This window comes from Taudactylus pleione, unplaced genomic scaffold (genome assembly GCF_031769625.1).
Source record: "Taudactylus pleione unplaced genomic scaffold, aTauple2 ptg000430l, whole genome shotgun sequence".
NCBI lineage: Eukaryota > Metazoa > Chordata > Amphibia > Anura > Myobatrachidae > Taudactylus > Taudactylus pleione.
The window spans coordinates 1,819,215-1,832,444 of NW_028284832.1; the positions used below are offsets into that span (position 1 = coordinate 1,819,215).

The 13,230-nt window shown below is 45.6% G+C and overlaps 1 protein-coding gene across 1 annotated transcript in view; it reads right to left on the bottom strand.

The window, feature by feature from the left end:
* Nucleotides 1-13,230, bottom strand: part of LOC148506064 (serine/threonine-protein kinase Nek11-like) — a 341,598-nt gene that overhangs the window by 221,114 nt on the left and 107,254 nt on the right. Inside the window, exons 2-4 of the mRNA XM_088447334.1 lie at nucleotides 12,702-12,867; nucleotides 10,257-10,375; nucleotides 7,571-7,635 (exon numbers count right to left, since the gene is read on the bottom strand). Of these exons, the coding sequence (XP_088303460.1) occupies nucleotides 7,571-7,635; nucleotides 10,257-10,375; nucleotides 12,702-12,867 (350 nt within the window). The remainder of the gene's footprint in view (nucleotides 1-7,570; nucleotides 7,636-10,256; nucleotides 10,376-12,701; nucleotides 12,868-13,230) is intronic.

A 13,230-nucleotide genomic window follows, 5' to 3' on the forward strand; every position in this document is an offset into this window, starting at 1 on the left:
CCGTTAAAGGGTGCTGTAACCCCCAAAGTACACTCCAAACAAAATTAAAAAATATTTTCTGTGTTTGTGAATTGTGTGCACTGTGGCTGCACATGCATCAACAAAGGAGCAGCGCCAAGCGTGCGCCTGTGTCCCATAAGTAAAGGGCCAGCTGGCTTGTCCGTTAAAGGGTGCTGTAACCCCCAAAGTACACTCCAAACAAAACAAAAATATATTTTCTGTGTTTGTGAATTGTGTGCACTGTGGCTGCACGTGCATCAACAAAGGAGCAGCGCCAAGCGTGCGCCTGTGTCATAAGTAAAGGGCCGGCTGGCTTGTCCGTTAAAGGGTGCTGTAACCCCCAAAGTACACTCCAAACAAAAAAATAAATATTTTCTGTGTTTGTGAATTGTGTGCACTGTAGCCGCACATGCATCAACAAAGTAGTGCCAAGCGTGCGCCTGTATCATAAGTAAAGGGCCGGCTGGCTTGACCGTTAAAGGGTGCTGTAACCCCCAAAGTGCACTCCAAACAAAATAAAAAATATTTTCTGTGTTTGTGAATTGTGTGCACTGTGGCTGCACGTGCATCAACAAAGGAGCAGCGCCAAGCGTGCGCCTGTGTCCCATTAGTAAAGGGCCGGCTGGCTTGTCCGTTAAAGGGTGCTGTAACCCCCAGAGTACACTCCAAACAAAAAAATATATATATTTTCTGTGTTTGTGAATTGTGTGCACTGTAGCCCAACGTGCATCAACAAAGTAGTGCCAAGCATGCGCCTGTGTCATAAGTAAAGGGCCGGCTGGCTTGACCGTTAAAGGGTGCTGTAACCCCCAAAGTACACTCCAAACAAAATAAAAAAAATATTTTCTGTGTTTGTGAATTGTGTGCACTGTGGCTGCACGTGCATCAACAAAGGAGCAGCGCCAAGCGCGCGCCTGTGTCATAAGTAAAGGGCCGGCTGGCTTGACCGTTAAAGGGTGCTGTAACCCCCAAAGTACACTCCAAACAAAATTAAAAAATATTTTCTGTGTTTGTGAATTGTGTGCACTGTGGCTGCACGTGCATCAACAAAGGAGCAGCGCCAAGCGTGCACCTGTGTCCCATAAGTAAAGAGCCGGCTGGCTCATTTCTTAAAGGGTGGTGTAACCCACAAATTGCACTACTCTCCAGCAAAAATAAAAAAATATTTTCTGTGCGCCTTAGCCGCACGTATATATCAAATCAATATAACATAAATGGAGGACCAAACTTTCTCCGATAAAAATAAAATAGGGAAAGATCAGGGACCACTTCCTCCTAGTGCTGAAGCTGCTGCCACTAGTCATGACATAGACGATAACATGCCATCAACGTCGTCTGCCAAGGCCGATGCCCAATGTCATAGTAGAGGGCACATACAATCCCAAATGACAAAGTTCAGGAAAATGACCTTAAAAAAAACATTTAAATCATCTGAAGAGAAACGTAAACTTGCCAATATGCCATTTATGACACGGAGTGGCAAGGAACAGCTAAGGTCTTTCCCTATGTTCATGACTAGTGGTTCAGCTTCACATGACGATGGAAGCCCTCCTCCCGCTAAAAAAATCAAACGAGTTAAGCTGGCAAAAGCACAGCGAAGAACTGTGCGTTCTAAGAAGATATCACAAATCCCCAAGGAGAGTCCAAGTGTGGTGGCGGTTGCGATGCCTGACCTTCCCAGCTGGACGGGAAGAGGTGGCTCTTTCCACCATTTGCACGCCCCCTGCAAGTGCTGAAAGGAGCACCCACAGTCCACTTGCTGATATGCAAATTGAAGCAACAGGATGAGGATACTGGTGTAGCTGGCGCTGAGGAGGAAGTTGGCGAGGAGGATTCTGATGGTGATGTGGTTTGTTTAAATCAGGCTCCGGGGGAGACAGTTGTTGTCCATGGGATGAAAAAGCCCATCACGGTCATGCCTGGGCAGAAGACCAAACATTCCACCTCTTTGGTCTGGCAATATTTCTTTCCAAATCCAGACAACAACTGTCTTGCCATATGTACCATATGTAAAGGTGAAATAAGTAGGGGTAGGGACGTTAATCACCTAGGAACATCCTCCCTTATACGGTACCTGCAGCGCGTTCATAAAAAGTTACTGTCAAGTTCAGAAACTTTGGCTAAGACAGTAAGCAGTCCAGGGACACCTAAATCCCGTTGTCCTGTTGTATCCAAGCGCCTGCAAACCACACCGTCAACTCCCTCCTCGTCAATTTCCTCCTTAGTCAGGATCGGAAGTAGTCCTGCAGGCCATGTCTCTGGCATGACTGACTCTCCTATCCGGGATTCCTCCGGAGGATCCTGCATTGCTACACCTACTGCTGCCGCTGCTGCTGTTGCTGCTGATGGGAGTCGTTCATCATCCCAGAGAGGAAGTAGGAACACCACTACTTTTACTAAACAATTGACCCTCCAACAGTCCTTAGCAAGGAGGATGAAGTACGACAGCAGTCATCCTGAAGCAAAACGTATAACTGAGGCCTTGACTGCTATGTTGGTGTTAGACGTGCGTCCGGTATCCGCCATTAGTGCAGTGGGATTGATGGAGGTAGTGTGTCCCCGGTTCCAAATCCCGTCTAGATTCCACTTCACTAGGCAGGAGATACCGAGACTGTACAGAAACGTCAGAAAAAGTGTCCTCAGTGTCCTGAAAAATGCGGTTGTATCCAATGTCCACTTAACCACGGACATGTGGACAAGTGGAACAGGGCAGACTAAGGACTATATGACTGTGAAAGCCCACTGGGTAGATGTATCACCTTATGCAGCAAAAACAGCAGCGTCACCAGTAGCAGCATCTCAGAAACGCCAGCTCGTTCCAAGGCAGGCTACGCTGTGTATCACCGGTTTCAGTAAGAGGCACACCGCCGACAACCTCTTAGAGAAACTGAGGGAAATCATCACCCAGTGGCTTACCCACTTAGACTCTCCTGGGGATTTGTGATATCTGACAACGCCACCAATACTGTGCGGGCATTACATCTGGGCAAATTCCAGCACGTCCCATGTTTTGCTCACACAATAAACTTGGTGGTGCAGAATTTTCTGAAAAGTGACAGGGGTGTGCAGGAGACGCTTTGGGTGGCCCAAAAAATTTCTGGCCACTTTCGCCATTCAGCGACTGCGTGCCGAAGACTGGAGCGCCAGCAAACACTCTTGAACCAGCCCCGCCATCACCTGAAGCAAGAGGTTGTGACGCGGTGGAACTCAACCCTCTATATGCTTCAGAGGATGGAGGAGCAGCAAAAGGCCATTCAAGCCTATACATCCACCTATGACATAGGCAAAGGAGGGGGTATGCACCTGACTCAAGCGCAGTGGAGAATGATTTCTGTGTTGTGCAAGGTTCTCCAACCCTTCGAACTTGCCACACGTGAAGTCAGTTCAGACACTGCCAGCTTGAGTCAGGTCATTCCCCTCATCAGGCTTTTGCAGAAGCAGCTGGAGAAAGTGAAGGAGGAGCTAAGACAGAGCGATTCCGCTCGGCATGTGGGACTTGTGGATGAAGCCCTTCATTCGCTTTGCCAGGATTCCAGGGTGGTCAATCTGTTGAAATCAGACCACTACATTTTGGCCACCGTGCTCGATCCTAGGTTTAAAGCCTATGTAGTGTCTCTCTTTCCGGCCGACACAAGCCTGCAGAGGTGCAAAGACCTGCTGGTGAAAACACTGTCAGCTGAAGCGGAACGTGACACGACAACAGCTCCTTCTTCATTTTCTCCCGCAACTGGGGCTGCCAAGAAAAAACTTAGGTATCCTAAGCAACCCGCTGGCGGTGATGCAGGGCAGGCAGGACCAAGTTTGGACATTTGGTCCGGACTGAAGGACCTGGCAACAATTTCTGACATGTCTACTGTCACTGCACTTGATACTGTCACCATTGACAGAATGGTGGAGGATTACATCGGTGACAGCATCCAAGTAGGCATGTCAGACAGTCCGTACCTGTACTGGCAGGAAAAAGAGGCAATTTGGAGGCCCCTGTACAAACTGGCTCTATTTTACCTGAGTTGCCCCCCCTCCAGTGTGTACTCCGAAAGAGTGTTTAGTGCAGCCGGGAACCTTGTCAGCGAAAGGCGTAGGAGGCTGCTTCCACAAAATGTGGAGAAGATGATGTTCATAAAAATGAATTACCAACTCTTCCAGGGAGACCAGCCTCCAGAACATACAGAGGGACCTGTGGTGGTGGATTCCAGCGGGGACGAGTTAATAGTCTGTGAGGATGAGGATGTACACAACACTGAAGAGGGTGAGGAATCGGTGGATGAGGACGACATCTTGCCTCCGTAGAGCCAGTTTGTGCAGGGACAGATTAATTGCCAGCTTATTTTGTGGGGGCCCAAACGAACCAATCATTTCAGCCACAGTCGTGTGGCAGACCCTGGCGCTGAAATGATTGGTTTGTTAAAGTGTGCATGTCCTGTTTATACAACATAAGGGTGGGTGGGAGGGCCCAAGGACAATTCCATCTTGCACCTTTTTTTTTTTCCTTTGCATTATGTACTGTTTGGGGCCTAGTTTTTCAAACTGCCATCCTGTCTGCCACTGCAGTGCCACTCCTAGATGGGCCACGTGTTTGTACCGCCCACTCGTGTCGCTTAGCATAGCCTTTTGGACATAAAAACACTATTGTGAGGTGTGAGGTGTTCAGAATAGACTGGAAATTAAGGTTATTGAGGTTAATAATAGCATAGGAGCAGAAAAACCAACACATTCTGTGATTTTAGCTGTTTTTATTCTTTTTTTTTAAAAAATACAGATCCAAAACACAAAACCCAGAACCCAAAACACGGAAGGGTGGTTTTGGCAAAACCAATCCAGATCCAAAACACGAAGAAAGCTCCAGATCCAAAACCAAAACACGAAAAGTGGCCGGTGCACACCCCTAATATGGACACACTAAAACAGTACACACACATATTTACACTTAATGCAGCAGCTGCTGTAAGTATACGTTGCACCAGGGGCCGGGCACCTCGGTTCATTAGGCATTGCCCCCTAGATGTAATGCCGCAATTCGCAGGGATTTGGGGACAGAGCTTGCCATATAAGCTCCGCCCCTGATGCGGTCAGTGTAGGGGGGAATCGGTGTGCCAGGGGGGGGTTCTAGGTACTCATAACCAACCCCCTGCATCCGCTAATGTAAGTGTAAAACCGACTCCTCTCCCCCCGTAGAAAGCTGATGCAGCAGCACTGACTGCTGCATTCAGCGGAACAGTCGCGTCTGTGCTAGCCTCCACACGGGAACAGGTGCTCCCGGACACCAGTTCTCGGCAGGGTCACATCGACACTGTGTGGGGGCCCCAGGACGACCACCCCTGTGCCCCCTCCCTTAATCCAACCCTGGGTATATCGCTTCAAGAATCTGCTAGTACATTTGCCCGGTGCACTACAACATCCAGCGATACCCTAAAGCACTAGGTTGCCTCTATATGCTACAGTTATACCTGTTGTTCCACCTGGTTTAATAAATCTAAGAACTGGTGTAAGCTGAACCACGTATGAACTAACACTCACCAGCACCAAACAACTTTGCAACACACTAAACATCATATATACTTTGGCCAAGTGTATTCCCTCCTGGTGGGTATATTGTCTAGGGGACTACTACATCCAGCAGCACTGCTGTGCACCGCACTGTTACACAGTTCTGCTAATACTGTAGGTTATGGGACCAGCAGTCTCAAGTTAATAGGTTCTGGATCTCCCATACTAGAGATGAGCGGTTCAGATTCTGTGGAATCCGAACCGCTCCGAACATTGGGGATCCGAGTCCATAACTCGGATCCCCGTTCGGGGCCGAACGGCGGCCGCCTGATGTCGGATTCTCGCTAGAGAATCCGACATCAGGGCTCCTATTGTGTAGGGCAGACCGCTGTGATAGCGGTCTGCCCTACACAGAACAAACACATAGCCGCCAGCGTGTAAGGGCCGGGGGAACTACTGGGGGGGTCTGCTACTGGGGGGTCTGCTACTGGGGGTGCGGGGGGGCATACTACTGGGGGGGCCTGCTAATGGGGGGCATACTACGGGGGGTGGCATACTACTGGGGGGCATTCTACTGGGGGCACTGCATAGGGGACCCTACTACTAAGGGGACTGCATAGGGGGCACGACTGCTGGGGGCATTGTGTAAGGGACACCACTACTGTGGGCATTGTGTAAAAGGGGCACTACTGTGGGCATTGGGTAAAAGGGTCACTACTGTGGGATTGTGTAAAAGGGGCACTACTGTGTGTCGTAACATAAATAAGAGACACTACTTTATGGTGTAATGTGAATCAGGCCCTATGTGCGGTGTAATATGAATAAGATTGTGCACTGTGACTCCTTGGGCCGTAGCCCACTATGTAAACAAGTACTGTGACTCTGGTGGCCGTACCCCACTCGGTGGTGCACTACTTTTCATTTCTGCCACTGCTGTGTGGCAATGTGTCATAGATGTGCTTTATACTGTGGTGTCTGTGTCGTTGTGCCGCTGCTTTGTCGCTTAGTAACCAGTCAGCTCACTGCAACCTTTGGCCAATAATGTTGAAAACAATATTATAAGCTGTGAGGTGGTCTAAATTGACTGGAAATTAATGTTATTGAGGTTAATAATACTCTAGGAAGAAAAAAAAAGACCAATTTATGTGATTTTAGCTTTTTTTGTAAATTTTTGTAAAAAAATCCAAATCCAAATCCAAAGCCAGTCACCGCAGTTTGGCAAATCCAAATCCAAAGCCAGACGACGAATTAGAACCAAATCCAAATCCGGCAAAAATGGTCCAGTGCACATCTGACTTATTAGCAGAGTATCAGTAGGTGTATGGACCTACTGATACTCTGCTAATAAGTCAGACATTCTACACCTGCCATAGGCAGACAGTAGACATCTCAATAGGACACTCATCGGCCACAGCATTTTGATACAGACACAGTAGCAATCCCTTTATTCTTTTCAGAGCGGCGGTAAAGAGTTTAAGATATTTTCTTTTAATTATTATATTATTGTAGTGGAACTGGAAACCCACGTCATCAGGATAGATGCTTCTAGGACTGACTGGAAAAGCTGTATGTGTATTCTTACCACTGTCACCCAGTATCACCAATCATTGCACAGTTTCCCCAGGTAAATGTAATTTTTATAAAAAGTCGCGATAAGATGTTTTTATTGATGCCATAAGCAGTGATAGAAACCCGTCCCTGTCTCCACTGTCTAGCAAATAGACCCCTATTCGTGGCTGAAATTTACAGGAGGCCTCCCTATTTTTAGAAGATGATGTTTAGATCATTTAAATTATGGGGCTTGTGTAGGAGGTTGCGAGATGCAGCCGCTGAGGGAACTCCTGCGAGTCTTCCCCTATTTTTAAAGCGGCAATCATTTTATAGGCAAAACCAGCTTGGTTTTGCCTTTAAAATGATTTTCCGCTTTAAAAAATACAGGAAGACTACCAGGAATTTCTGCAGCTATTACATAGCCCCCTAATAACTGCACAGACCTTGAAAGTAGCTTCAAAAAAAATCTTTGTGAAAAGGGCGTTCAGGCTGAGAACCAGATGTAAAGGGAAAAACAAAAAAGAGATGTTACCAAGTTTAAGTGTCCCATTCTTCAGGAAAATGTTTTTTGTCTTCAGATCCCGATGCATAACTAATCTAAAAGTGAAAAAATAAGTTCAATGTCCAGTTACGAAAGATAATTTTTTTATTTACATCTGAGTTTAAATTTTTTATCTATTGATTCGATATTCCTTCCAGCGCTTCATAGTTTACTATACTAGTATTAGGGACCCGGCAAATGCTGATTCGCCTCAGTCACCACCCCTGCTCAGACTGCCTACCACTCTGGCTGCCCCCCACCATTTCTTTGCTGGACTCCACCCCCCGCCCTCTCTGTCATGCTCTGTCCTCGACCCCCCTTCCCCCATCACACATGAGTGAGAAATACATGTCCATAAGATGTCCGCTGTTTGTTCTTTTCAGAGATTAGTGGGGGGCTGCAACATCATCACTTGGCCCCTACACTTCTGCTATGAGTCCCAACAGTGCACTGTTTTGCCTCTGTTGGTTGGGTAATGTCAGGTGATAAATGTTAACGTTATTTGGGGACTTGTATGGGTGTTTGAGGTTATGCGTAGATTCCTGTGGGGAGGTTAATGCTTTGATATCAGAGCTAAATGGAGAGAGGGCAACATTGTTTGGCAACTATACAGATTCTGGTGGGAACATCTGGATTTTGCAATGTTGCTAGCTGTCAGGTCTTTGGTCCTAATTCAGACCTGGTCGCAAGCGCTGAGCACTCGCAACCGGGTCAATGTTTAGGCCCTGCGCACGTGCAGCGGCTGCACTGCGCTAGCGCAAGCCCCGGAGCGAGAGAGAAACTCTCTTGCTCCGGAACTCACAACAAAAGGGCCGGCTGTCGATATTGATCGACAACTCGGCCCATTTTGTAGGCGGGGCGGAGGGGTGGTTTCACAAATGGAGGCCTGCCGTTTTGTGGGCGGCCGCACTGACATCAGCAGTGATGTCAGTAGGGAGTTTCCTGCTCGATCAGAGCAGGAAGCTCCCTGGGGCTTGCGGCTGCTGAGACCCAACCTTAGAGTCTCGTCACAAGCCCCAATGGACGCGATGGTCTTGACCATCGCGACCATCAACCTGGTCGGTCGCTAAAGCTGTGGGTGGTTACCCACAGTTTAGCTAACGACCAGGAGGCCGCACTTAAACTCTTGTGAGTGCCTCTGAATGAGGGCCTTTGTCTCTACTGCAGGGACAACTGGAAGGTATGCTCCCACTTAATGCTGCAATATAAAATATAAAATTATTACTTCCCCCTACACAGAAAAGATCTCTCACATATCACTATCTACTAAAGATGTGCTCAGATCCCCATGTTTTGGTTTTGGCTCTAAATCATTATGGTGTTTTGGCAAAACTTCCCTTAAGTGTTATGGTTTAGTTTCGGTTTTGGATCTGGATCTCTTTAAAAAATTGATAACAAAAACAGCTACAATCGTGTAACTTGGACCTGTTCTTGTTCCTATAGTATTATTAACCTCAAAAATATTAATTTCCAGTCATTTCTAGTAAATTTTGACCACCTCAAAGCACCTAAAATAATGAGGGAGGGACTAAAATGCTATATAAAATCTGACGAGATCCGGTTTTAAGATCCGAGTTCCGAACTTGGCAAGAAGACCCAAGTCGGGACTCGGTTCTACATGGAACCCCACAGTGATCCAAACTGGGACTCGGTTTGACTCAGAACCCAAAGTTCAAGTGTTTTCGGCTTACAGCAAAACCAAATCAGCTGCTAAAAATTTTTGGACGAAAATTATTATTTTTTTTTCGATGATTTTTGGGTCTTTTCCACCGATTGTTTTTTTTGTGCTATCAATTTAAACCCTGTTTTTTACGACCAAAAACTTTCTGTTTTTCTCACGAAAACACATAGGATCCAGGAAAATTTGCAGACCTATGTATTTTCACTGCCGTGATCAGGAGAAAAACAGCCTCTTATCATGGATTTGGTTTCGCTGCCTGTGGCAGGCAAAACAAAATCCCTGATAAGTGTCGGCATCAGGGCTAATTGGATAGCCCCGGCCGAGGTAATTAGCGGCGGCAATTTACAGCGGCTAATTGGATATTGGCCATAGTTAAGTATAGGAAAGCGCAAAATTGCGGACCTGCAACACATTTCTCTGCCCTTTTAAAACAAATGCACTCACCTGTAGGTGTGCAGCAGTTACCATGCTCCGATAGGCTTTCATGTTATGTCCACACACCCAAAAAATATTTTGCTTTGCAAGCAGAGATTAAAATGATACCTAATAGTTGGACTTTTTGCATCACTAAATCAGTTGACTAGGTAAGTAATCCACCTGTTCTCCTTGGAGGAAATCCAGAACACATGCACGTTGCTGATGATCGAGGATGTGTGTCAGAACCACCAAAACACCTTTTTATTAGAGACGAGTGGTTCGGTTTTGCTGAAAACCGAACACACCCGAACTTTGGGGTTCCGAGTAGAACCGAGTCCTGGCTCTGGTCTTCCCGTAAATTTGGAACTCATATCTAAAGAGCAAACCTTGGGTTTTGGATTGCATGTAAAAACAGGTCCAAATTACATTTCAGCTGTTTTTATACGTTTTAAAGAAATCCAAAACCAAAACACTTGAGAATGGTTTTGCCAAAACTAAAACACGGGGGTCCGCGTACATCTATACCTTTTATAAGAGGGAAATAAGTAATACTGATTTTATTTCAGAAGAATGTCACACCTCTCATGAAGATAGTTGACCCCAAGAAGCAGTTGGATGAACCATTCCATGACATGTCCTTCAGAGAATGCCAGGCCTCTGTCTCTCTGTTGCTGGATGTAGCAGTGAAGGTCTCCACCCTGAGAAAAACAACAAGAAGTTTGCTATCGTTATTTTTAAGTACAACCTCTGACTAAGACTATATTCAGAAGCAATAATTCTCCACATAACTGGCACGACAAACACCCCCACATTACCAGAGGCAAAAACACTGTAGACTGGGAGACACATAGCAATATTTTAAAGTAAGATGCAAAGTCTTGTAAAGGATATTAGTGTACGTTTATCCCTTTCTGTGTTTTGATAAAAAAGTATCTAGCTGAAATACATTTATGAACACTAGTAATTCCCCTCCAGAACAGAAACGTGTGTGTGTGTGTAGGGTGTTGGTGTGTCAAACTCTGTATTTATGTATGATCCTCTGCATGTATGACTCTGCATGTGACCTGATGCATGCCTGACCTGCTACATATGTGACTCTGCATCTATGATCTGCTGCATGTGCCATCCGCTGCATGTGTGACTGCGTAAGTGCACCCGCTGTGTACCGTGCTGTAACAGTGCTGTAGTGCACCCTGTGCTGGCCCCGCTTCCTGAGCGCATGATGTCATGATGATGTCACGCAGAGGGGATGGAGATGCCAATACTGGGAATTGCAGCACTGCTTGCACACCCCTAGTTACGGCCCTGGCTACATGTGTGCTTATGTGACTTGATGCATGCATGAGTCTGCATATGTGACCCTCTGTATTTGAATACGTGTGACATAAATCTTTCTTTTTCGATGAAATTGGGGCGAAAGGCTCATTAATATTTACCAGGTACTAGTAATTCTCTCTCAATACAGTGATTTATGACTCTGCGCTTAATTTCAGACCATAGCCCCCCACTCTCCCCTGTTTTAAGTGCCTTGGGCCCCCCAAACCCTTAATCCAGCTCTGGGTACAAGTAAGCCCCTATGTATATGCAGCCTTAAATGAAACTACATTTCAGAATACATTAAATATAGAAAAAATAAAATAATACAACTGTAATATTATTTAATGCTTACATTCTAACTGAGCTCATAGTCTGCTGCGAGGTGTGAATGTATGTTTTGTCTAACACTTATTTCGCTTGGAAGGATTTTGTCTGGAAAACATTTTCAAGGAAATCAATACCAACCTGCAAGGGGAAAGGAACTTTGTATAGAGAGAAGAGGGAAATTGTGCAGAACCAATAAGTCTTATTACCATTATCCAAGGCTAAAGTCAGAGCTAATGCTGCCCTAATGTGAGGAATCAGTCCCTAAAGAGCATTAAGAATGGGATTGTGGTACTTCGTGTTTTAGTTTTAAAACTCTAATAAAAGACCTAAAATAAAAGACCCAAATGCCGAGTGAGAACCATCTTCTTATATTACAATGAAAAAAAATTAAATAAAAAGCAAGCATACTACACATAAACCTTATACATATATACATAAACCTAATATAGCATAGTACATAAACATTTATAGGAGAGATGTACTGTATCAAGCCTTGGAGAGAGATAAAATGGAGCAGTTTCCCAAAGCAACCAATCAGCTCCTAGCTGTCATTTATCTAGCACAGTCTATGAAATGACAGTTAGTGCTGATTGGTTACTATGGGCAACTTTTCCATTTTACCTCTCCCCTGTATATTATATACAAACAAGATGAAAGGTAGATTTTAGTTATACAGTACATTCCTTTCATTGCCTCCATTGTCCCCTCAGCCTCCCAGGATTGCCCACATCGTCGTGGCCTGCATCTCCGCGTTTCGTGAGGCATGTGCGTCTTCATGTCTATTCCCCACCTTGACCTTCTATCTGCACCAGTTTGCTCTCACATTTTGTTCCACATAAATCTATGTCCACTCTCCATGTTTGTTCCCACATTTTCATTTTCTTTTCCACCACTGTAGGTAACCCCCCACCTGTGTGTCTGTTCCAGCTCCCTTCATCTCCCATTCCTACTATGTACCCATTGCATGGCACTAACGTGTCACCTGCAATTATTAGTGTGGCCTGCATAATAAAAATAGAAGCTTTCCGATTGTGAATTATTGGGGGAGCATTGTAAGATGACATCTTCATACATAGCTTCCAGTCACATCTGAAGACCAAGTTCTGTTCACAATTGCAGACGTCTTGGCACTGTAGGCCGTGTGCTGCCTATTAGTGCCATTCCCATTCACCCTCTGTAGTCTATGGGCATCTTATGTGGCACTGCCCAAGACTAAACCCATTTGTGGGTATGACCTGTATTAGCCCCTCATCAACAGCGTCCTTGCCAATCCCTCAGTTACCTACATGTCAAAGACGTCCAAGCCTTTAGCACAACAGTCAGTGAATAATGATATTTATCTGTGACAGGATAACCCCATTATCTGTACACGATTTGTACCTCACAGTATTCTGTAACAATGCAGAAGTCATCATTCTCCAGGAAGCTTCCAAGAAACAGGACAATTAATGGATGCCTGAGGCTGCCCAGGAGCTTGGCCTCTCTAGCTGATGGAAGCGTGGCATCTGCCTTCACACTGTCACATGGAATTCTCTTGATGACTTTCCTAAAACGAAAAAAATCCTTAATGAGTGTTGGGAACAGAGTCACATAAGAGGGCAAGTATTTGATCTGAGGCATAAACACAGCCTAATTCTGAGTCGGACGCAAAGTGGTCACAAGAGCGGATAGCCAGATTGACTATGATATACTATCTTATGCCGCGACCAACATCATTAGTATCATCGCTTACATCTGCCCCATGCAGGGTGCAAAAGATCAATCAGAAACCGCTATTTGCTTGGCAAATCTGACAGCTTTGCAACCCCCATAGAATCCTTCATGCATTCAAAGGATCCTTAAAATGTGCGGGTATCCACCGAAAACTGGTGTTTTAGGGGAATATTCCGCAAATATTATTTGATAAATA